This window comes from Aptenodytes forsteri, unplaced genomic scaffold (genome assembly GCF_000699145.1).
Source record: "Aptenodytes forsteri isolate BGI_AS27 unplaced genomic scaffold, ASM69914v1 Scaffold241, whole genome shotgun sequence".
In the NCBI taxonomy this organism is placed as follows: domain Eukaryota; kingdom Metazoa; phylum Chordata; class Aves; order Sphenisciformes; family Spheniscidae; genus Aptenodytes; species Aptenodytes forsteri.
Window position 1 is genome coordinate 11286772 of NW_008795252.1, and position 25808 is coordinate 11312579.

Genomic DNA, 25808 nt, shown 5'->3' on the forward strand with positions numbered 1-25808 from the left:
CACGAGACTGCTGATCCCGCGCTGAAGGTCAGCTCTTTGAGGTGGAGCGAGGATGCTGCCTCGGCCCTGCCGGGCACCGCACCGAAATGCTGCCGAGCCGGAGTTTTGCTGGTGGGGTCTTCTGCAAGGTAGCAGCTCCGTCACCGCGGGCTTTTTCTGCGGAAGATGTGCGGCTCCCCTCCTGGAATCGGCTTGTGTGTGGCTACAGTCTGGCTGCCCGGCGACATCCCCTCCACCACCTCCGCTCTGTTCAGACTAGTCTCAGCCCTCAAACTGTTTATACCAGAGGATGCCTGCTGCTTTCTGACACCAAGGGAGGGCAAACTGCAGGAGCTTAATCGCAGGGTTCGGTGTGCAGGGGGCACATAGCACTCAGTGCTAGCAAGGAAGGTCTCTTCCTCCCCAATAACTTTCCTTCACCTCCAAACTAAAATGCTTTAAATCTTCTCGACACTGTTCGATCAAAGGGAAATCAGTGCTGAGCTGCTGTCTGCTGCTATGCAAATTAGACTTTATATCACGGCTTTTTTGAGCTTGCTTTCCCATGAACCCCAAAAGATCTGTACAGCAACACACCGGCAGTGCACGTTAACTAGCAACCAACAGCAACATAGTGGAACAATATAGTTTCGTTACAGCTCACAGAATTTGCATTGGATTAAAATAGCTTAGATTTTTTCACTAGCATTGTCTTCAATTCCTTTTCTCCCCCCCTTTTCTGCTTCAGGCAGAAAATGAGGGCTGAATGCTGACTAAACCAATTGGACTGAGAAACCGAGGGCTTTTAATCTTGAGCTTGCAAGCCAGGGGGGCCCCTCTCAGGGCAAATAAAATCCGCAAGGTTTTCATTCTGACTGAGCTAGCACAGACTGCCTAATCAGGAGCTGATACTGTCTGAGTTGTGCTGTGGGAAAGCCTCTAGTCAAAGGCACTTAGATCTTCTGGTGTAAGAAAATGGGGAAAATTCACGGAAACATGAAGGAGTAGGAGATAGCAAAGAAAAGGCGAAGAAAACACAGATGAGATGCCTGTGACATTAGTGAGATCAGCAGTAAATCCAAGGAGACATACAGAATCAGAAGGAAATCCGGGCTAATTTTTACAGGGTTGTAATAAGCACAATAACTTGCTGTAAAGTAATTTTTACAGTCATGGGAACCATATTTCATCTTCTAATTAAAAATGAATGCTTTTTCAGATCACAGGGAGGCTTTTCTAGTGGAGAAAACATTCCAGACCAGCATATTTAGCTAATGTTTCTACTCGGAAATTTTCTTTCTTCCAATATTTAGTGTATTTAGAAATATTTTGAAGTATTTCTGCTTGTCTGAAAATCACCTTCTTTTTCCTGACCCGTTATTTGTTATTTAGAAATATTTTGAAATATTTCTGCCTTTCTGAAGATCACCTTCTTTTTCCTGACCCGTTATTTGGACAGAGCTGAGTTACGGGTTGGGGAGGAGGGACGGGGGGGTGAAGGGGACTTCCCAGCTGGTCAGGCCACCACTGCACCATGGAGCATGTGCCGGCCTTGACTACAGTAATAGAAAGTGGTGGTGGTGGAGAATTGCTGCTCCCCATGGCCCTCCAGACGTCTTTATACTTGCTTGAATGCAGGTATAATTGGAAGCCAAAATCTCCTTAGTCCTACACTCTGTAGATACTAACTCTTGGTAACACTTCAGGGAAGTCCCTTCACCTGTCTGTCTCAACTTCTTCATACGTAAGAGTAGTGTTTATAGTTGGTGAAGTTAGTGAACTAATGCCTCTAAAACTCTTTGAAGATGGAGTTTTGCAGACCAGCTTATTTTCACTTGTGTGATCCAGTGCGTAATTGCAGCCTAACCCTCTTTGCAGATTGCTTTACCTTGGGTAGAAATTTCAGAAACGTAAGTGGACTAGCAGCTGAAAGCTTATTTTGAAAGGGCCGAGGCATCATGGAAAGCCTGTGGAGTTGCAGCTGAACTGAAGCTGTGCTGAAAATGGGCTCTTCCCAATTGGATTAAGCTAGTTCAGGAAAATGAGGTTTTATTCTGGAGCGAGAGTGTCTTCAAGGAGGTTTTGATGCAAGTATATTAGGTTTTGATGCAAGTATATTAGGTTAATTATTGTTAATTAGCTATTCCCATAACTGTCCAGCGGAAGTGAGCCCTAAGTCACTTAGTCACTTCTGAAAATGAAAATGTTGCCTTTAACTACCCACTACTCTCAGGGTGTGATTATTCACACAGCATTGTTTTCGCTCATGGACTTCACCTGGAGCATTGCAAACACTGAATAAAAAACGCCATGATATTTTCACCCATGCTGTTTGCATGCAAAGGTAGTGACTGCTTTAGAGAACCAAAATTATCTGTGTGCTGTGCACGAATGAAAACGTGGGCCCCTCCACCTGCTTTGCCAGGAAATGCCGAGCTGGGAGGGCCGTGGCGACGGTCAAAGCAAACAGGGTGTCAGGATTCAGACAAGAGACTTGCAAGCCCAACTTTGCAGTTGTTCCTCAACTCTGTGGACAAACTGATTTTCGCCTGGCAGAAACCAGTGTTTTAATCACAGCAGTTTTTCCTTCTTGGCTTCTTAAAAACATCAGTGAAAGAACGGGGATGGTACTTCAGTGCTGGGGGGAGCCAGCCTCCTACCCACCAAAGGCAGTGGTGTCTGGGTGGAGAACTAGCAACTCAAGGGGAATGTGTGTTTTGGTGGTATTGAGCTACTTAGGCAGTGGCTTTCTTTCTATTATGCAAAAATCAGAATAATAAACCCCACCCTCCTTGTCTTGGCACTCATGCTGTTAGGCTGGATGGGAGTGCCGTCAGCAAGCATCCAGCTTTGTATGCTGGGGATTTACACCTTTCAGATCCCTCCGTGCTAAAGCCAACAGTGGGGAAGGTCTGTGCTGTGTGTGCTTGAGCTGTCATTTCCCATGTTCCAGGCGGCCAAATAGCGAGTCCTGGAGCCGCTGCCGCCTCCTCTGGAGGATCAGGCAAATCTAGAATGAGTAGTCTGTCCATAGAGGTGAAGTAGGCTGCTGGGTTGATTTTTGTTGCTGTGAGTGCCACCTTGGTTGTAGGTAGTTTTCTTTTGGCAATCTGTGGCCACTGTGGGATAGATAAGTACAATACATTGCTGGAGCCATCTGACATTTTGTCTTAATTCTAAAGGCAGCCCCCCCCAAAAAAAACCTGGTCTCTGCAGTTTTCCGATCCTGATTTCCCCTCCTACAGCCAGCCTGCTCTAGCCATGCTTGTCTCTTCCCTACCCATCCACTGACCTGTGGGAAGCCTCCTCCCAGGCTTATTTCTGCCCCGCTGCTCGTCTCTCAAAATGTCTTCTTCTAGCCATAGTCCTCAGACCAAGAGTGACCTATGGCATATGTCTTTATGGAAAGGTGCCAGCAGTGCCACAGCAATTTACCCCGATTCATACCAGTTGAGAAGCTGGCTAATGAATCGGTGTTGTGCTTTCAAGAAATGCCATAATCCCATAACACAGAGATTTGCCTTTTCTTGCAGTGTGAGGGTGGCTGTAGCTTGTTTCAAAGGTGCACTGCTCGGGTGCACAGAGCTTCCAGGTGCCCCTTGTTCCAGCAGAAGATACTGGTGGGGGAGTGTTAGCAATTGCGCATTTCCTTAAGCAGGAGAAAGTGCAGTGCTGCAGGAGTAGGAGGTTACATATGCGCTTCTGTGGAAAACGTATCTGTTGGTACAATACAGCAAACCAGAAGCATTTATAACCCTGGACATGCCGTATGGGGTCTGGTCTTGATTGGAGGCTGGAATCTTACTCAGTACTCAGCATGGGCAATTCAGGAGCTGACCTTTTTTTCTGGTCTCTTTTGGGCTCTTTTTTGTCTCCTCTGCGGTGCTGTGTTCTTGTGCACACATTTACACACACAGCAACTACAGGGAAGGTGTTCAGTGTAATATCAGTGCATGAGCACACCCATTATTAACTTTCATGTTGTAAAAGAGTTACAGAAGGCAGTTTACAAGCGATTTCCAATTCAGGTTAACTATTAAAATATAAGTTTAATTACATACATTATTTACTTAAGCCTTGATGGAGGCTAGTCACAGGCACAAGTAAAGGTGATCCACCCACCTCAAGCATCTTGCAGGACTTCTGTGTGTAAGCAGCAGCTCAGATTTTCTTTATGCCAAAAGGTTGTACCATTCTGACTAAACCCTTTTAAACAATCACTCATTATAGAAACCATAGCATTACTTTGATTTAAGCAAGGGTTGGGTTTGGTTTTTTCATTAGCTTAAGGTAACTAATAAACTAGCTTTTTATTACCCTGACACCAACTTATGCCACTGATAGCATCCTGGTTATTCCGACTCTTCTTTATTGCCTCTTGAGCAAGTGTGGAGGGCCAGATCGCGGTGGCATTCCCATGTCACCTGTAGCCTGGGACTGCATGCCTGCACCCTGCATGCAAGCGCTGCTGTCTGCGATAGGAGGGAAAGGCAGCTGGTCAATGCAGCAGGGCCAAGACTTGTTTTCTAGACAAGGCAGTTGTCCCTCACTACAAGGAAGATTCCAGGCAGATTAAAAGATCACCACTAGGATGTTTTATGTAGGTGCAGTTCTACTACATGGGCAATAACTTAAATGCTCACAACCTGTCCCCCTAAGTTCTTGTTAAAAAAGCTTGCTCTCTCTTATTTCTTTGAGGAATAATAATAGACCGGTTAAGCTGGAAAGAGAAAACCTCCCCCTCGTTTAGAAAGGAGTGCCAGAGAGAAGGAGAGAGAGTGCACTGGCTTCTAGGAGAGATATTTAGTCATTCTTCTCTGCAGAAGGCTGGCAGGGAACATTGCAAAGTTCATTTCCGAATCAGAAGAGCGTGTAAAGACTGCTTGTTTTATTCACTACATTAATCGTACTTCACATATTACTCATAATATTAAAATACCCAAGTCGCTTCACTGTATAGCAGAGACATTTAGCTGCCAATTTTCAAATAATCGTAAATTGAGTGTGTCTGTTTGAGCCAGCCAAAATAAGCTGGGTTAGATCATGAGTGTATGTCTGTGCACGTGGGTGTAGGGGGGAAAGAGGGACCAACGGGGGAGGGGGGGAAGCGCTTAACGCCTTGGAAATGTCCTCAAAGGAGCAAAAGAGAGAAGAGGATAATGATTCCTATTTTGATCTGCTTGTGTGTTTCTCCACAGCGGGTCATATCCTTCACCTGCCACTTTTAATTTCCTTTTTCCACAGATGAACGCGGCTGAGCTTTTCTAGCAGTGCATGTCTTTGCTGTTCAGTGTTGTTGTGTGCCTGCATTTTGAATCTCTCAGTGAATAGCGGCAGTTTTACCTTCCAGCCCAGTCCTCTGCTCCCAGCAAGCACTGAAAGGGGTTGTCTTACCAGGGACCTGGGGCCCTGAGCAACTAAGCTTGTCCACCAGTAGGAATCAGGCTTTCTCCCGCTGGAGATTTTATGAACAGATAACGTCTTTAGCTCTTCTTCACAATACAGGGCAATCCCAAATCCTGGTACCTCCAGGATGGGCAAAAGCACTGAAAGGGGTTGTCTTACCAGGGACCTGGGGAGGTTTAATGTGGGCGCCTGAGGTCCCCCCACACACTCCGCTGCCACCTGGCATAGCGCCTGCAATGAGATCCCCATGCAGTGGGAGCAGCAGTGTGTGGCTGGATCTGGCCCTGAGCCAACTAAGCTTGTCCACCAGTAGGAATCAGGCTTTCTCCCGCTGGAGATTTTATGAACAGATACCGTCTTTAGCTCTTCTTCACAATACAGGGCAATCCCAAATCCTGGTACCTCCAGGATGGGCAAATCTGGTCCTCGTTTTGCTTTCCAGAGCTCTGAAGCTGGTTGCTGCTCTGTTGCATGAGACTCCAGCGCAGTGTGAGCAGGGGGAGGTCAGCTGCAAAGCTCTGAAAAATGGTGTTGCAGAGTCACTGGTAAAACCAGATCCCCAGGAGGGATCTGCATGCTGTAGCTTCTGATCCTCGGAAGATCTTTTCAGTAGATGTTCTAGGGGTGTGATTTAAGTTGGTGACTCCCAAATACACCTCCTGAACACTCTGTGGCTGGTTGTTACTATTCCTTGCTCCTGCTCAGTACAGGCTGGGAGGTGGTATGCAGAAAGAGCCACCCAGGGAGATAGTGCAGAGCAGGAAGACTTCTGCTCTGTGGTTTTTTTTAATAAGCCTTAAGATGTCGTCTCCCTTTCTCAGGTGCAACATTGAATAGGAAGAGGCACATGCCAAAATCTGTATTTTCCCTTTGCGATCAGGAGGATTGTGGGAGAAGAAGAAAAAAGCAGTGACAATGATGGCATGTAATACTGCTACTGATAATTACACTCATTGCTTTTGTTATGATTTTCACAAATATATCTTAAAACACCATTTAGTGGTCAGTGTCATTATCTTTATTTCACACGTGGGGTAACTGAGGCAGACAGAAGTGAAATAACTTGCAGTCACTGCCAGCGGTGGGAATGGTCGTTTCAGTAAAAGCAGTCGTATTAGAAACCAAGTAGCAGTAGTATGAGCAATGGAGCTGATAAAGGTTGCTTTCTTGTGTGTTAGTGTCAGGAAGCTAAAGCATCTGTGTGCATGTTGAATAAAGGCTGAGCTCACCCTGCAGTATGTTCTTAGTCACTAAAAGATGCTCCTTCTACCCCAGCTGAAACCTAGAAGACCTTAATGTTTTGGGGACTTCCACTCCATAGTTAAATGTGGTAGAAACCGCGAAGCGGTTCCAGGAGTGGAGGAGTGGAGGAGTGGGGATGAGCTGACAGACGGAGGGACCACGTGAGTCTTCTTTCCTTTTGGAGTCAAAGCTGTGAGGCTATAAAAGGTGGCACTGGGTTGGGGAAGCAGAATGAGACTTCTACTCCCTTCTACTAATGCTGGAACAGGTTTGGTCTCACCTTTCACTGGCATTTCTTTACCTTTGTCCTCAGACCTAAGCTCAGTGATTTAGGCTGATGTGTCATCACGCTAATTGTGTTGGGTGTATTTCAGGAGCATTTCAGAGCTTCATCTTTAAGCACATACTCATTTCAGTAATCCTTCGAGGTGCAGTCTTGTTAAGTTCATGGGACCAGTAAGCATCCCTGCTAAGCATGTGGATTGCCAGGTACCTGCAGTACCTGGCAGGTTTTTGCCATTCAGCATCCTAGAATTTATGGGGCTGCTGGCCATACACCCCAGGGAGACGGACAGTGTTGGGTATGTGGCTTTCTGTTGAGCTAGAGAATTTTGTGGTTTGCGTCTGATTGCAGCAGAAAGTCACTACCTCTAAGCAACATCTGCTTGCAGAACAGTTACAAATGGCATTGAAAATGAAAAGGGAACATTTTTGTAGGACAGATGGTTTTGCCTATGCCTAGCATCTCACTGCCTCTCTCTCTGTCCGCCTTAAAAACTCTAGACCTGTTCTTTCAGCGCAGCCTTGGTTTTCCTTTAGCTGGAGCAAGAGCGTAAATCTTTGAGAAATGAGTAAGTGGTAATAGGAAACAGTCTTTGTAACCAATTGCCCCTTTTCTGTTGTTTCATTTTTGAAAATAAATGAGAGATTGGTTAAATTGACTTAAAATTCCTAATTGTTCAGTGTTTCTTTTATGTTTTCTTTTAAAGAAGTAACCATTCTTGAGATTCCATTCTAGTAGAGGGATGCTATATTTGTGGGTTAAACTTCAGGTATAGTGTCCAGCCTGGATAAATGCTGACTTGTTGATAAAGAAATCAAGTAACCATAGCTCAGACAAACATATGCCAACAATGCCGGGAATATCATCACTGATCTCATAGTGAAGCTGTTAATTGTCTCTGTGGTGAGCCACAGAGACAAAAACATACTTAAAAAGACTTCAAATATACTTAATATATGAATATATTAAAAGTTATACTTAATATACTTAAAGTACCTAAAATATATAAGCCTAAGTTTTCTGAAATTACTGATTTCAGATGTGCGACTGTTGAAGTTACCAAGTTGGAACAAATCAAAAAGAACTGATTTTCAAAGACGTCATCTATTTTCTAGGCAATAATTCCCTTTAAGGCATCTGGGATGGGGTACCAGAAGTCATCTATGACTTTTAAAAAGGCCCTGCAGTGTCTAGGCAGAGATGTTAGGCTTATTGTGGAAGTGATGCCCTTCTAAAATGTGATCGGGTGTTAATGACTCCTAATGTCCTCTTTCAGTATCCACAATGGAGTAATAGCGGTGTTCCAGCGTAAGGGTCTCCCGGACCATGAACTTTACAACCTCAATGAAGGAGTCAGGTAAGAGACTCGACTCTATGCAAGGTGTTATTAGCCAGCGTGCACAGTACTGTTTCCTAGCACTCGCACTTGAAAGCTTCTACAGCAGTATTACAGGGTTTTTTTCCCAGTGGTAGTTTCAACCAATACAGTCAATTTGGCCTCAGTGAACAGCTGTTGCCGATGTGTGTCAACACCTCGCTGCGTAGCGAGGGCTGCGTTCCTCCTTCTGCAGAGGAGGTATTTAGCTGTGAGGAGGATGGATTATTTCAGAGTCTGTCTTGATGTACTGGATTGAAAGTAAGGAGGTCTAAGTTTTAAGACCCCTCTAGTAATGCAGCCCTCTACCACTGCAATGATGCTGCCCTTTCCATAGGTGCCAGGCCTAGCTCTGAGGTGCTTCCCTTGCATCTCATGGAGGATGTAAAGCCTCCAAGCGCTCAGTGCGACACGGCAAGGAAAGGTGGCCTGCCTGGTGGTCCCTTACATCTAGCTGCTCCTTCCGCGCAGGCTGAATATACTGTAGATGTTATAAAGCTGTCTTGTCAGCACGGTGACCTGAGTGACACAGTTTAAGGTTCCTATTTCTTTCTCATACTGTGATGATACTGTTCGCAACAGACTAAATACAGACCAGTGAGATGTATAATGGGAACTTTTTTCCCTAAAAAAAAAAAAAAGAGAAGGTGAAAATCCTACCATTTGAGTTATTTAAGTTACAGCTGCAAAGAAAAGTTTACCAAGAGATAAGCTGATATCTGGATTTACAGCACTTCACTTTTTACTACTTTTTCTAGCACTTACTATTACTTACTAAACCCTCTCTTACTGACAAGGGCAAGGTAGCAGATTTCCTTTTAGAAATTTGTCCCAAGGCTTTGAAGAATAAACAGTGGAAAAGAAGCTGCACTTACAAAAGACAGACAGCTTATTACATTCTCTGGCTGTCTTCAGATAAGAGCCTCAGTAATTTCCTTTCCCTACTGCTTATTCCCACTCAGCCGGGCACTGGAGTCTGCCAAAATCCACAGAATATCCAGATATTCTGGGATTATCTGTCCCTGTCTGGTTCCCAGTCTGGGATAGCTGGCCCAGTCTGGTTCCTTTAATTGTGGGAATATCTTCAGAGAAGTCCAGGCGAATGACGTTTGGCCTGTGATCTCTCTTTTTCCCTCTCTCTCTGTCTTTATGAAGTTAAAAGAAACTTATTCTCCAGTTATTTCTTACTTCTCTGGGGAGAAAATGACATACAAAGAACAGCTTTTCTAGGATGGTTGTCAGTTAGCATGATCAGTCAATCATTTTGAGTTAGTTATTGGAATAATGGTTGATGATTATTACTAAGTGCAGTTAGGATTCTTCAGCTTTATCTGAATGACAAAAAATGGTAGTTCTGGGCTGAGATTTCCTGGCCCAATGCCTTTGCCTCAGGATGCTTGTCTGCTGGTGAGGGACAGAAGAGGAAAAACTATCTGCTGATGTGACAGAGACAAATACAATCTTGTATGAACCAACAAATAGAAGATAGATGGATGGATGGATGGATGGATGGATGGATGGATGGATGGATGGATGGATGGATGGATGGATGGATGGATGGATGGATGGATGGATGGATGGATGGATGGATGGATGGATGGATGGATGTTATTTGGTGAATTGTGCCCAGATTTTACTTTCATTTACCTGGGTATAAACCCTGCACCATGATGATGCTTGCTAATATAGTTGTGTTGAATTTATTGCAACATCCCAGGCAGCCGAACAGGCAAGCTGACTACAAATAGGCTGATTTTTTTTCCATTTTATGATGGGCTTTTCTGCCGCATGATAGGCCCATTTCTTTTTGTTAGGGTAAGGATAACGCTGCTTTGTTATCTCGGCTGATTGCTCAGTTTTGTGCTGCTTCCTGGAGAACAATGCTTGGTGACTCATACCTGAGCTGATGGACAAAATATTGTGAAATCTAGACCGAGCTAGAAAGCTGCTGTCATAAATGAGGCATCAGCAGCGTAACTCTCATGGGATGAGCGAGCATTTGGTGAGCTGCAGCATGGCTTTTGAGAGTGGTTCTTGTCTACTGCTGCTTTGAGCTTGTTCCCTCTTGCCCCTGACTTGGCCTGAACAGCCTTCTAATTTATTGCCAAAAGCTGTCCATCCTCTCGGTGACAACTCTGAGTTTGTTTTTGTGAAGCTTCTCGTGTGTGTCCTGCTTGCTTCATTCATAGAAAAAAAGCTAAGATGAGAAAACTGTGAGTGGGCAAAGAGGACACAACAGCCGAAAGATCTGTTTCTAGAGGAGAACGTGGTAGTGGTATTTTTTTAAACACGTCTGTTCACACGTCCAGCCACGGCCTCTTTCCAGAAGCTACTGCACTCCTGCTGTGTGCTTCATTTTAGTGCCGACCACAGTCAATAATGTTTTAGGGCCTCCTGACTATTTGCATCCGAAGCCCTTTTGCCTCACTTAAATTCAGCTCAAAACCCAGCTAAGAAATTACTGATTTGACACGTACCAAAAATACCTGGCTTACTACTATTGTTATTTAATTCAAAATAACTTTCTTTGGGTTAGTGTTATTATTGAATGCAAAAATATCTGATTCATAAACATGACCTCAGAAGTAGAACAAGTCTATATTTGCTTTATGATTGTTTTAGATGCATTTTCCCCACAAGTACATAAATAAAAAGAAACAAATAGCCATTATTTCCACTGGGCAGAATTTGGGTGTGGAAGCGTTCAGGTAAATGGCTAGTATCAGTAACTTTTTTCAAAAGCTACAGGACAGTAAAAGAAGTTATTTTATTTTACCACTTTAATTAGAGCAGATTCCGGGATACTGTTCATAATTAAACCTTGAATATCCAAGTTGACTCACAGACCAAGTGTAAATATTTGAACGGTTACGTTATGCCCGCAATATTTGCACACCATCGTTTTGACTCAGGAATGTCACGTATATCAACTACTGTATGTCACATATGTGCAAACAAATACGTATAACTTCCTTTTCTGAACACACACCTTGAGGCTTTGAACCCTGATTATGTATGCACTGATTATTTAAGAAAACATCAGTGGGTACAAATCTGTGCAGTACCATTTACTTTTCTTCTAGGTTTGGCTCATAAAAGCTTCCACTCATTTATACCAATGCCTTTTGACACCGTTCTTGCATTCCTCTGGCATTAGAAAGTGGCCTTAAATATGGAGTTATGTAGCGCTCAGAAGCCCTACTACTAATAAAATCAGTGTGTGACTATATTAAAAAGAATCATAGAATCATTGAGGTTGGAAAAGACCTCTAAGATCACCGAGTCCAACACGTTATGCCCGCAATATTTGCACACCATCGTTTTGACTCAGGAATGTCACGTATATCAACTACTGTATGTCACATATGTGCAAACAAATACGTATAACTTCCTTTTCTGAACACACACCTTGAGGCTTTGAACCCTGATTATGTATGCACTGATTATTTAAGAAAACATCAGTGGGTACAAATCTGTGCAGTACCATTTACTTTTCTTCTAGGTTTGGCTCATAAAAGCTTCCACTCATTTATACCAATGCCTTTTGACACCGTTCTTGCATTCCTCTGGCATTAGAAAGTGGCCTTAAATATGGAGTTATGTAGCGCTCAGAAGCCCTACTACTAATAAAATCAGTGTGTGACTTCAGTCTCTTTCATATTGCTTTAACTCCTGAATAACTCTGCTAAAGCTAATGAAGTACAGTAAGGTGGTCAGAAGAAGATACTCCAGTAACTGGGAGTATCACCAGTGTATGTCCTGTACATTACTTCTTCTGAGCCCTTACTAGGTGATTTAATAGGGCATTGATTCAAAAGTCAGGTAATAAAAATCTATATGCATATACTTACTGTTTAGTATTTCTCTTGATGTCCGTGTGTGATACTAGTAATCATATAGTGTTTTGTCCTTTTTCATTTCATGCACCATAAGTTTTTTCAAAATGTTTATTTACACCACTTGTAAATCAAGGAAGAAAAAGAAGGAAGCGGAAACACAGTGGAAGCAGGATGTCCTGTATTAAAGCTAATACATAATTATAGCTGCCTCTTTTCTGAGTTTCAGGATACTGATTTGATGCAGACAAAGCACATTTTAGTGGCATTTCCTCTTTTGTAGCAAGAGTTCATATCCAGTAAAGTCACTTGTTTCCATTTGCTTCATTTAACTTTATTTAGCAGATATTATACAGTGTTAGACTGTCCATTCTGCGTAATGTTGCAAGAGTTAATTTCAAAATGAACCAAAGAAGTGGCAGCAGGAAGATACAAAGAAGTCAGGAGCTATTTTAGCATATTTTATGTGAATTTATATTATCATCTTAATTTATCATTAAACAGGCAATGAAGACCTGATACCAATGATACACAAGCTTCATAAGAGTGCAAAATGACTGGCTTCAAAATCAGATGCGCTTGAAACGAGGTCTGCCATCTGATCAGGGATCTCTTTTAGGTTTAATCAGATTTTTACCTGGATTCTGCCATGATGTCCACATATCTAGATAAGGTTATTCAGTAATCTGAATTATCCAGGATCTGACAGGTGACAACCAAACTGATTTTTGTTAAAGGAAATTAAGCAAGGATTAAAAAAATTTGCAAGCAATGTCTTGGGTCCAGTTTTGTTGTGGATCTCTCTTAAATGAATATGGGTACAGAGAACATCAAACACCAGTGTTCTGATGTGCCCTGAGGGCCTCGCTATTTCATGAGAAATTAATTAAGCAGTGTGAAGTATCTGTTTTATTAGGGATTCAAAGAGCAAGATGTATTAATTGGCTGTCAGTTTTTCTTCCACCCTGTAAACAGAGATGCTAATGTAGCCATAGTGCTGCTTGGTGTGATGCAGTCCAGTGCATATAATTAACTACAGGCTGGTTGTTTAGTTCATTCACAGCTGAAAAAATGGAAATGTGGTGGGATATTGTTTTATCAAAGGGCTAGTTATTCGGTAAGTAGAACATAATTTTGTATTTCCTGCCCTAAATGCCAGGAATTATCAGTAGAACCTAAAACATGAAAAGAGAAGGTATTTGCAAATCACCTGTTCAAGACTATGAGGAATCCAGGACTAGACTTCAAAGAGCTGCTAGCTTGAGGAGAGGGTAGAAAATTAAGCAGAACCTGTCAGCATAAAGTATCAGTATTTTTTTCAAACGGTGGCACAAAGAGATATCTGGGAATAAATTGTCTCTATCATAGAAGAATTCAAAACTGCAGCTCTCTTGTTATTTTAACCTAAAAATGGTTTATCTATCCATGTTCAAAGTAAGAAAAACCTTTAGTGCCATTGCTTGCGATCCAGAAAAAAATCACACCACTTGGACAGTAAATTCCCACTTTGAGTGAGCATGGCACGATGCATTCTTGTACTTATTGACGTACTTTTAAGGCTTTAAGACTTCAACTATCTTTGGGGAGGTGGGTTTTAACCCCTGCCAAGGGCTTGTCAGTGGGTACCATTGGGGATGGAGTCTCGGGACACTGCAAGGGTTGTCCTCTCCCACATGTTGCAACAGCATGCCAAGGGGGCTAGCCATACGATGGCCATTCATGGCAATGAGAGACCTATGGCTAAAGCCTGAGCTGGCTTTGAAAATTTTTGTCCATAGACAGTTTGTCTGAATTAATCAGGTTTCCAGCAGAAAAGCATTTTGATGCTTAGGAGCATCTGAACCCGCCCTTCCTTTTGTTTATTTTCTATTTCATTTATGCCTAGTGTTTCCACAGGGTGCTGTGAGGTCAGTGTGGACATGTGCTTCAGGATAAATAAATAAGAGATTGTATTTCGGCCTCCTAAAGATTGACCTGCTCCTCCTTTCCCTGAACTTTCAGATCTCAAGAGGCTGTGCTGAAGCATGTGGTGTTAAAAACATCAGATCCAACTCCTGCAGACTTTTTCATGGGGCATAGGGATATGCTGGACTTTTTAAACCAGACGTGTATTTGTTTACTAGTTAAATAATTTGATTAATTGGTTATTTGTTAGTTAAAGACATAACCCAAAGCGATAGATTATAACATGCTACCGAATATATAATTTACATAACTAATTGAAGTGGGTGTTTAGATTTCAAGTTGAATTTGACCTCATTTCTTCATGGGACCTGAGGTGGTCACACAGGGACAGGTTTTCAAAACAGCTCCAGGCCAGGTTTGCAAATGTTCAGAAAACCCAGCTGGGGCTACATTTTTGTAAGGTCTGAGCTCTCATTTATGCATCTAAATAGTGACCTGAGTGCAAAGAAGTACATCTAGCATCCAATATGTGAGACGTAAATGACATACAGCTCTTCAGCAATGTAGTGAGTTTTATCTGGATACAAATGTTGGGTTTGCAGATCAGGTTGAATTCAGTTTCTGAATTTGAGGGTGGTTTGTGGGAATTTTTTTTGCATGTGAGTTTGGTTTGCTCTCTGAGATTGCTTTGTAGGTTTTAGTGTAGAGGAATCGTGAAAGGCAGAGCTAAACTGTTAAATTCCTACCTGCTTTTTCACTGAAACCGTATGAAACTTCAGCTGTCTTGGGTCTCCTGACTGGAAGATCGTGACCCTTTCAATGAAAACTGGCCAAGTTTCATGCCTGCAACAAAACCCACAGAGTATCATCCTGCTTCAGGTTTCTCTCTGAACATTTTGTCACGGCTCTTTTTTTCAACCTTACACAGGACAGGGATGATTTGGCTCTGAACACATCAGCCAAGTCATGTGCTCGTTTTTTGGCTCAGGCCCATGGATGGGCAGAGAGCGCCAGGAGTTCTCCCACGTCTACAACACCAGGTGCCAGTGAAGCCCTGGCACGCAGGAGAACAATTTGAGCATTTTTAAAAGGGTTAGACATAGGATGGAAAGCATCCTCTTTTTGTCAAATCTCAATTTCCTTTCATATGTATTTGTGCAACTGAGCCATCTAAAAGCACAGCAGATTATCATCTTTCAACACATAGAAATGCTGGTTGAAGTCTCGGTATCGTTGACCCTATTTGCTCTATTTTTGGTTAGGCATTATTGACAGGCTCTGTGCTCATATGAAAATATTTTGCTATTAGTGACTTCCCCTTTTCCATGCAGTGCACAGCTAATATGATTTGCTGGTTACACAGATCCTTTTCTTCTTTTTAATACAGGCAATTACTGAAAACAGAACTGGGATCCTTTTTCACTGAATATCTACAGGTAGGCATGTGTTTTCTTTCATTTAAATCAGATTTCAGTATATGCTACTGAGCAAAATCATTTCACCCACTCTAAATGCTGATCTGGAGCCCCTTGAAACCATTCCAAGATGTCCACTGACTTCTCTGTGTACTGTCATTCATGGACTAAGGAGATTTGCACTGTGTTTCTGTATGACATTGCTGTCTTTCAGTAGACTTCAGACAGACATTCTGTTTTAACTTAAAATTTAAGTTCCTGTGTAAACCAGTTAAGTTCATTGTAGTATAGTTAATAGGAAAGGCATTTAGTAGTAAGTACACACTGTCTATTGAAGCAGTATTCTTTTTGCTTCTCTAAGACAGAGTACTTGCTTTGTGGGTCAGCCATTTGATGTCTGAGAAGCACTTTGTACTGCACAGAATACGTGCTGTATCCTGAAAGCAGTAGGTGATTGTATCATCGTTTGACAAGTGGCCCAAGTGATTTAAGCAAGATGGACACAGGAGGAGTCCTTTGATGACTGATCATTAAAATAAAAGACCACCTTTATTGTCAAAAGTTAAGAATGAACAAAATGTGAAATATGATGGCTGTAGGGAAGAACAGACTGGAGTAAAGGCAGTCTATATTTTATTTACAGAATCAGCTCCTCACAAAAGGCATGGTGATCCTAAGGGACAAGATCCGGTTTTATGAAGGTAACTTGGATTTTAGCATGGCTATCTATGTAAAATAAAAGACCACCTTTATTGTCAAAAGTTAAGAATGAACAAAATGTGAAATATGATGGCTGTAGGGAAGAACAGACTGGAGTAAAGGCAGTCTATATTTTATTTACAGAATCAGCTCCTCACAAAAGGCATGGTGATCCTAAGGGACAAGATCCGGTTTTATGAAGGTAACTTGGATTTTAGCATGGCTATCTATGACTGTCACAGGAGTTTTAGCAAATGCATTCTGGAGGCAGCGTGATGCTTTCCACTATCTTCCCGGGACTGTGGATTAGTTTGTGTCAGTTCATTCCTGCAGTCTGTTGTTGTGTCCTGCCTTGGTGTTCCCATTGGCTTTCATCAAGGCGAGGCAATTGCCTAGAGCAGCAGCGAGGGAGTAAAGGAGGGATTACCTCCAGCATGGACGCTTCCTTCTCCTTCAGTTACAGCCTGCTCAATGTTAAGGAAAAGTGGAAAACTAGAGTGAGATATCTTAATAAACAAAAAACTAAGCACTAAGATCCCAGTTAGTTGAAATCTCTGGCTAAGTCCAAAATAATGCTGTAGGTTGTTTTAAGAGTTATTCTGGGCTTACATAAACGGGATCAGACACCGTCTCTTTTTTTACAGTCAGGGCTCCATTTGTCTGTCTGCACCTTCTCGAGGTGTCAACTTACGGAAGTAAACATCAAGGATAACCTCCACCCAATGTGTCATTTTACAGTCACCCTTATTTCGTGTCCTATGCTATTGTGCGGCATTTAGATGTGCTGTTAAATATGCCGTTTTGTCCTAGATGAAGGCATACAAGTTGCGCCAGGGGAGGTTTAGATTGGCTATTAGGAAAAATTTCTTCACAGAAAAGGTTGTCAAGCATTGGAACAGGCTGCCCAGGGAAGTGGTTGAGTCACCAGCCCTGGAGGTATTTAAAAGACGTGTAGATGTGGCACTTAGGGACATGGTTTAGTGGGACTTGGCAGTGCCAGGTTAATGGTTGGACTCGATAATCTTAAAGGTCTTTTCCAACCTAAACGATTCTATGATTCTATATGTCATCAGAGGGTGAAATTATTTTGGAATATCTTCAAGAATTATTGCCCACGTAAACAGCCTGAAGATATTTGGGGAGTTTTGAGGCAATTTTAAAGAAATGCATCTTTCCTTTTCCAAAGCTGCAGTCATAATACCACTTAGTCTAAATATACTGTTTAAGCGGTAGCCTGGAGACAACTGTTTCCATTAGTTTCAGCTATCTATAAATCCTAAATGTGACCTTTCATTACTGACAGTACAGTTGATCAGATTAAGATGGTGCTATGGGACCCAGCTTTTCTGATGAAAAGACAATAGCCCTGAACACCGCAAAAAGAGAACAAATTTCACATTAAAAAAATAGCCCCCCAAAAGTACCCAAGCTCTTCTAAGCTGAACACAGAATTCCTCAGTTATATAAAATAACAGCTTGGAGAGCACAAGGGGAGCTGTAAGGATCTCGAGGCCTTCATAGCTGCTTTGTACATCACAAAGGAAGTTGGTTTTTAAGTATGAAGTCAGCAAATTAGATGCAGAGGCTTAGCGAAGTCCAACCCCTTTTTCTTCTGGTTTTACTACCTTGAAAATCAAAAATACTATCATCTCCAATGTTTGAGATCAAAGCTGAGATGAAACATTGAAATGTGAGTCCACTAAATGGCTTTCAAATGTAGGAGGACGTTTAGCAACTACAAAATTTCAGCAAGCTGTTAAGTTTATTTTGGTTTTGAATTTGGTGTGTCATTTTGTGGTTGCCCCTTAAAATATGGTCAGAAATGCTGGTAAAGTGAAGATTAAATCAGTCATGTTTTTTCCAAGTCCGTCCTCAGAAATGTCAGCTCACTAAAACTGGCAAGTTACAGGAGGGTAGCTGTGATTTAGGAATCTCATTCAGAGGCAGAGGTCTTTCTGACAGACAGCTTTCTGTTAGCTTGCCTGGGGAGCTGCTGGTGGATGTGAGTTTCCAAGGCTGGAATTTGGGTTTCCTGGCAGCAGAGGCAGCAGCACCCCATCCTGTAGTCAGTGACCCTATGGCTCCCAAAACACCCAAGACAAAGTTGGGAGCACGGAAATCTTGGGAGCTCCCATTCTGAGCAGGGCTCCCTTCCTGGGTCTGCAGCAGCAGCGGTTCTGCCCTCAAATCTCAGGTTGTGCCACATCCTATGGTTTGAGTTTCCCTATCCAGTTGGTGTTGAAGTTTTCAAAAGAGAAAAAAGATCACTTCAGAGCACACTTTGGAGGGTTTTTGTCCTGCAGGAGGTTTTGAAAATTTTAGCTTTTGTTTTGAAATGATTTTTTATTCTTACATTTCTTTCAGGAGTTTCAGTTAACTTTTAGAAGCCCTGTGAAAAGTGCCACATGCATTTTTATGTCATATTGACTATATTGTGCTTCATTAAAATGAGCATTTAGAGTAACCCAGCTTCCTGGAATCTGGCAAATGCTTATGGTAAATGTAGGGATCTTTGCCTGACAGTAAAACAAACGTATTCTTGAAAGGACACGGAAGTCACGTTCTTCCATGTGAAAGATGCTTATCATCAACAAACCATAGGAACTCTTCCACAGCCCCCAGTAAAAGGTCTGCCTGGCGAAAGGCAGTTAACTGCAGCCTTTCTGAGCTGCTGTACAGAAGTCCATCACTTCACAAAACAAGCTGCCCACAAGATGAAAGGAGTGTGCGACAGTAAAGGCGTGTTTATCTCAACAGGGTAATTTGACTTCATGCAATTCTAGCAGCAAGATTCGAGAAGGACCGATGTTCAGCACCCACATCCGGAGCCAGATTTGTAAGGGCTTAGTTTCCACTTAACCTCAACTTGTGGGCAACTAATGTATTTAACTCTTTTTAAAACTCTGCCCTCAAGGCATAGAGTGGTTGGGCTTCTCCTTCATGATCGGATTTATATCTTTGAAACACTTTAGTGTTTCAGACACTAGTGTGTGGAGGTTATAATGCAGCGGTATTTATTATTATTGCTGCTACAGCTGCTAGGAATTTTGGACCTGGTTCCCTGCTGTGTTTCACTGGAACTAATGCAAGACAAATTTTTAAAAAATGGAAACCGAGAACACCCTTTTCAGTCTTGTGCAGGGGTGTGTAGGACAGAGAGAACTCCTGCCTGGTGGTGCAGAAACGAAGACCTTGGCGTGGTTCACAAGCCAGCAGCTGCAGTATAGCATGGTGATCCACATTTGTCAATGAAAGCACTTAAAGTCATCAACCCAGGAATAATTCAGGAGCTGCAGATGGGCCAGAACTGGTGCTATTTGTCATGTCCTTAAAAATGCAGGGAGATCAAGTATCCCATAATAAAGATTGGCACTTGCTAACTTGCAGTGTAGATGCTTTCATGCAGAGTTTCTTTGTGATGTGTGTGTAATTCTGGGCAAAATGTTCCCTGGGCTGAGGCCCTAAGTAATGCTGTAATACAGAAATTAAGAATAGTATGTGATTCTGACACCAATAGTAATATTGATTGATTGCTATTGAATTTGCTTCCTGATAAGTCATATTGTCTTGTCTGAATGCCTCATAATTATTGATGTATTTATCTCCATAATACTTGCTGGTGGAGGTGCAGCGGCATTGCTTTCCTTTTACAGTTGGGTTAGGGGCACAGGGATGCTAAAGAGCTTGCCCAAGGTCACACAGGGCCATTTTGGGGAACGGGGATTTGAAGCCAGCATCCAGCTATCGAGCCAGACTTCCTCTCCCGTAGATCTCAGCTCCTGCATTTGCCTTTGTGTTTTACAAAATGTTCTGTGAGGAACTCCGTGTCCAACTTGGTTGTAGGACCTGGCCAGAGCTTCTCTGATCTCCACTGGGGAGGCTTCCAGGTGGCTGCAGCTGGGGAGGGAATAGAGAGGGAGGTGGCCTCGCTGCGAGGACCGTGGGGAACTCAGGTCATAGCAGGTTTTGACTGCATCCTTTGAAAGTTACAGTAAAAAGTAGAGCCGCAACACCATTCTCTTTTTCCATAGATCTTGGGTGAGATTTTCTATGTAAGTGGAGATACAGGGAATTTAAGGGATCAATCTGAGGGGATGCTTTGTGGAGGATCTCCACAGAGCACAGTTTGCTGTGCTGGCTTATGGCTTAGAGGGCAGAGGGGAGCATGGTGGGGCAGATTTCTCTGCAGGAATGTTTCCACGTTTAACCTGCTTGTGTCCTCCTCCTACTGCTCTCCTCCGCAGTCTTGTCCAGTAGGTATTGCTGCAAGAAGAGGAGGAGGTAACCTGAGCTATTATTCTTTATTCTTCACGGGGTTTTTCTGAGTAAGCTTTAACCTCAAAGTCTCTGAGTTTACTAAGAACATTAGATGTGTCATCTGAAAAGACACAAATACTGAATGATCCGATACAGTGAAAGGAATACTAATTCCATACTGCTAATAGTAGCTGTTACATGATTCATCCTTGTGTAAAATAGCAGATCCACGTTGTTTCCTGCGTGTTTTAGTCTTTGCAGTTAGCTGATTACAACCTAAACGGTTCACTAGTTTGTTTTGTGTTTTTGCAGGGCAGAAACTACTCGATACCTTAGCTGAAACCTGGGATTTTTTCTTCAGTGATGTCCTGCCCATGCTTCAGGCTATTTTCTATCCTGTGCAGGTGAAAAATTACCCTGTTACTATAGAATCTTGAAAAACTGGAAGAAGCAACTTTACTGGTTCATCAACAGATTGATGCAATCCTTAACTCTCTCTCCTTGGGCCAACCTCCCAGTGCAGCTGTTCTGTATAGTCATGTCATGCAAAGAAGTTACTTATGCAAACAGCGGTTTGAAGTGCTTGGGTGAAAAAGATGAAGGGGAACTTTGAAAACAGGAGTGGAGTGCAGGGAGGATGGTTAGTCCTTCTGTCAGCTCACACTAAAAGTCAAAAAAGGTTACGAACGGTAAACTGAAACATGCACACATTGAAGTAAGTGGAGCTGTGTTGACTTAAATATATACATTTCCTTCTCTGCGATGTGACTTCGTCTCTGAAGTATCTCCACTTTTGAAAAGGAGTTGTATTTCCAAGGTCAAATTCTATGCTACTATAAATGAACAACAATAGTCAGTGAAGTTAGACCAGTTTACATGAGCACAGAATTTGACTCCAGTAATTTTAAATCCTCAATAGGTACTTGATCTGTTTTGGATGAGGCTCACTCGTCTAACTTAGTGATGGCCACAGAGTGTTGTTTATCACTTAAGTCCCAAGGAAATCTGTACCAGATAGGTATAAGTGACCTTCTGGAATTGCTCTTAGATGTCTACAGATTTTAGTGGGAGTTTGGTGCCTAAACATATTTGGGGAAACTTTGGAAACTTTCTCCCATTTTTCCAAGTGGACTTCATGCCTAAAACAACTGACCAAATGTTGTCGATATTACCGTTTGCATCTGCAGTTAATTACAGGCATGAAATCTGAATTCAGTGGAAAAGCTGCAACTTCACACAGAATTTGATTCTGAAAGAGAAGAGCTCTAAAAACATAAAGGGCTACTTCACCCATTGACTTGTGTCTTACCAGTAGAAACTTTAAAATGATAAACATATATGGTATTAAAACCCTATTAGAACACAATGGGAGATTTTTCTAAGTGCCACATATTTTAAATCCAAGGCATTTGGGAATCTAGAGATAGGGGCCGGGCTTTTTTATTCTAAACTAAGGTAAGTCAATACCAGCTGAATACCAGCCTTTCCAGGAGGGTTAATATTTGGCTGGCAGCACTCAGAACTGTAGGCAAGAATATATGTGTATAGCCATATATACCCAAAGAAAAAGCCCTGGTGCCAGCAATGGGAACAGTTTTACAACTCCTCATCAGGTATAAAGCAAGTGGTGTTAACCTCTGCAGGCAGAGCTAGCATTGTATTCTTCAGATGAGGTTTTTTTCAGTGAGAAGTGATGCTTGAACTGCAAAAAGATGTCTTTGAAAATGCAATATGAAACTTCAGCTCTGTTTCTACCTTACAGTGAAGTCTCCTAAACTGTAGAGAAAAGGAGGATCTACAGGTGGGCTGAGTCAGGATTCCCACCATAATTTGAAGAGAGTATGCAGCCAGTACTCAAAATCTTGAGGAAATAATGGAAATTCAACCCTTTTTCAACCCTGCTTTTTTTTTCTTTTTTTTAAAACATATGATACGTTTTATTACTGTTAAAGTACAAAATATTCATATGTATTCCGTGCTCAAGTATGATCCCCCCACCCCAACCCCTCATCATCTTCATACACAGTCAGACTCAGTCATTGTCTGCAGCGTTCATTACTGACAAATCAAATTCACTGTGCAGATTTGTAGGCTGCTCTGTGTCCTTTGTTATGTTTCCTCTGCTTTTCATTCAGGTTTACCATTCTTGTAACCCCTCAGAAGTGCAGGAAGGAGTTTTGGCGGAGGATTTTGAAACTCATTTTCACACTCCTCATAATCCATCTTGTTTTGTTTCTGTTTCTAAGGGGAAGGAGCCCTCGGTTCGGCAGCTGGCTCTTCTGCACTTTAGGAATATAATTACCCTCAACATTAAATTGGAAGATGCATTATCACGTTCCAGAGCCAGAGTTCCACCTTCTATTATTCAGATGCTGTTAATACTCCAGGTAAATTTGTTACTTTTCTCAGGCTGTTTTCTTTATCTGTCTTTCTGTACTGTATTGCTGAAGTCTTCTTAAGCAGTCTCTGATTTTGCTCATTCATTGAAAACTTCTCACCCAGAATGCCAAAGCCTCTGTGCAATTAAATATGGTCCTAGTATCTAAAAGTAGAGACTGTAGAGGTTCAGATTTCATGCCTTAAGATCCAGAGGGTCTGAGAGTAAAGACTCATTTTGAAACTGTGGGCCTTGAAATATGAAGTTTTGCAAGCAGACCAGTGTATGTGGTAATAAGATGACTTCCATGAAATGCTGCGTGTTGCTGCATTAGCAGTTCTGGATATGAAGCTTCACATCTGGAGTAGGCCACAAAGTGAATATGCAATTTATGGTTGAATCATGGTCCTATTTGGTCACTGGAACCACATTCTGTCAAAGCTGTTGATACAAAAAATTAAGACTAGATGGATACTGGTATTTGCCTTCAGTGTTAGATTATTTTTTTTAGTAGTAGTGAGGAGAAACAAAACGAGGAACTCCAGGCAAAAGGCAAGTTTAAGATTTTTTTTTTTGCTTAATTAAAGAAAAGCATGAGCTTGTGTTGAGGAGAAGGGGGATGAGGCAGAAGGGAGGGAGGGAGCCAGGAGTGGATTCTTAGGGGGTGAGGAAGTTGAGATTTTCCTGGCTGGTGATTTTTTTTAATAAACAAATAGATTTACAGCAAATGAAAGGATATAATTTCTCACACTTAAAATGATTCTTTGCTTTTCCTCACTGTATGAATTAGTTCTGTGTCTGAAATTGTTTTAAAGAGCAGGATAATCTAAAGGCCAGTGATGAAAATGGAGCAAGGAGCAAGATTCTCTGTGCTGGGTCAAGAAATGGTATTTCACCCCTGCTATCGCAGTGTACGTTTGTTGGAGTGAATAACGGTGTGTTTAACCTAGTTTTCTCAGAAAAAGACACTTATGCGATAGAACTGCCTGCTTGCCCCTTGTCTCCCTTCTCCCTAACCTCCAACTTGCCAAATGCTTCTTGAAACTGCTGGCTGATTGTGGCACAATGACAGCGATATCAGAGATATTAAGGAGTTTCATGGAAATTAGTGTCTGGAGAGAGGAGAGGAGCCTGCGGGAAAAACTGGAGCATGGGCTTAACTGCATAATGAGACATCAAAGAATTCACGTACTTGAACTGTGAACCCAGCTGTGTTAATAGACACCAGAGACTCCACATGTGAGAGTACCATCACGAAAATGTTAATCACAGGAAGGTTGTCTATCAGGCCTCATCCCTTCTTAGATGCGAGGTAAACTGTCCATTCTAAACCAGGCTTCAGCAGTGTCGCTAACAGATCTGCTAGCTTTTTTGTGGTTTCTTGTTTACAGAGTCTGTGTTGGCTATGGGCAAGATCCGAATGAATTCAGTGGTGAGCTGGAAACTGAATAACATCCTGATTTAGAAAGTTCATAGGAGGTGATGTGGAGTCATTTGTCAGGATTAGTGCTACAAGAAACAGTTTCTTTGCAAATCTGCTTTCTTCAGCAACCAGAGGTGTTAACAAGGTGGATGCCTGTTTAGGGTAAAAGGCCAAATCCATTCTCATTGCAAAGCTGTTGATGGAAATCAGTAACGAAGTGAGAGGGAGTTTGCCCCTGGGCATTTATTTCTGCATATGTTACCTATGGTTGCGTGGTAGGGTTGGTGAAAGTCCTTTCATGGCAATAGCTCTGCCAAAGTTGTGGTTTAAAATCTAGTGGAAATTACAGGAAAAGGTCAGAAGAGGATCTGGAAATGAGCTAGCATGCTTAGCAGTGTTAGTCAATAATTGGATTTCAGAGCAAAAGCTTTTTCCCAAACTCAAATGTCACATTAAACAAAAGCAAATTTTAGACATTTAGGGCATAATAATGGAATTTCCTTGACTTAGATTAACTCAATGTGTGAATAGGGCTGGAAGAGAGAGAACAATTCAGCTGTCCAAAGAGCACATGGTGGGCTTGTGTGCATGGATTTCCCAGATTGAGAGATGATGTCTTGGTGTGGACATTGTCTAATCTCTATTTCTGTCTACCACGGATGTCTCTTCCATAACAAACTCGGTGACACTGGAGTGGACTCCCATGGCTAGAAGATGAGTCTAGTGATGTCAGCCCTGGACCAAGTGTTGAACCTGACGCTAAGTTTCCTGGTTTCTGTCCTTGACAGCCTTGTGCAGCTGTGTTACATAATTAAGGAGTAGGTCATGTTCTTCAAGACAGCAGCTGTAATGTCAGCTGAAGGTCACAGGTTGAGAAAGGCCCATGCTGACATGCACCAATCTGTCCTGTTAGACTGGATTAAAGCAGCAGAGATTTGGTAACTAATGCAGGGTGCATCTGGTATTGGTCATGTTTTAGCTTGTCATGGTGTAGGGGAAGAGCTCCATCAGTGTATCTGGAGAAGACACTTTCCTTATGGAGGGGAAGGGAAGGTTTTTAAAGAGGAAATGTAAGCTGCAGCAATCCTTGGGCTTTATTCAGGAGGTAGGTGCTGATTTGGCAAAGCTCAGTAAGCACGTTTTACCTGAGCGTGGGTTGGCTTCATTGGCTTCAGCATGTGAGCAATTTCATTGACCTCTGTGAAGTTACTGGCCTATTGCAAGCTGCACACATTCCTTGCTTGCTCAGCTGGCTGCGCTCTGGCAAGGAGAATAAAACAGCCCCTGCCAAAGACCTCCTGAATAAAAGGGCCTGAAATGAAGTTGAGGCCCTTTACTTCGTTGTTTGGGTGGTTGATTTTCCTTCTTTGCATCAAATCTTTCATCCTGTCCACAGTAATCTATTTGCTGGAAGTATGCCTACCAGCCATGCATTTAGTACCCTAGCATGTGATACAGCACCCACAGCAGTCCTCTGGCACACAGTGACATGATAGAGGATATACACTGAGACAGAAGGGATCACCAACCTGACACATACCTCACAATTTGCCCAGAGAGCCAGATACCTCCATTTCTTTGCATCTAAGACAGCAAAGATTCTTTTTTTCA

General features: G+C 42.3%; 1 protein-coding gene across 2 annotated transcripts in view; it reads left to right on the forward strand.

The window, feature by feature from the left end:
- Positions 1 to 25808, forward strand: part of PRR5 (proline rich 5) — a 69321-nt gene that overhangs the window by 19224 nt on the left and 24289 nt on the right. For both annotated transcript variants that reach the window (XM_009279057.1, XM_009279056.1), the window contains 5 exons: positions 8187 to 8267; positions 15414 to 15462; positions 16085 to 16142; positions 20710 to 20801; positions 22644 to 22784. In XM_009279057.1, the coding sequence (XP_009277332.1) occupies positions 8187 to 8267; positions 15414 to 15462; positions 16085 to 16142; positions 20710 to 20801; positions 22644 to 22784 (421 nt within the window). The remainder of the gene's footprint in view (positions 1 to 8186; positions 8268 to 15413; positions 15463 to 16084; positions 16143 to 20709; positions 20802 to 22643; positions 22785 to 25808) is intronic.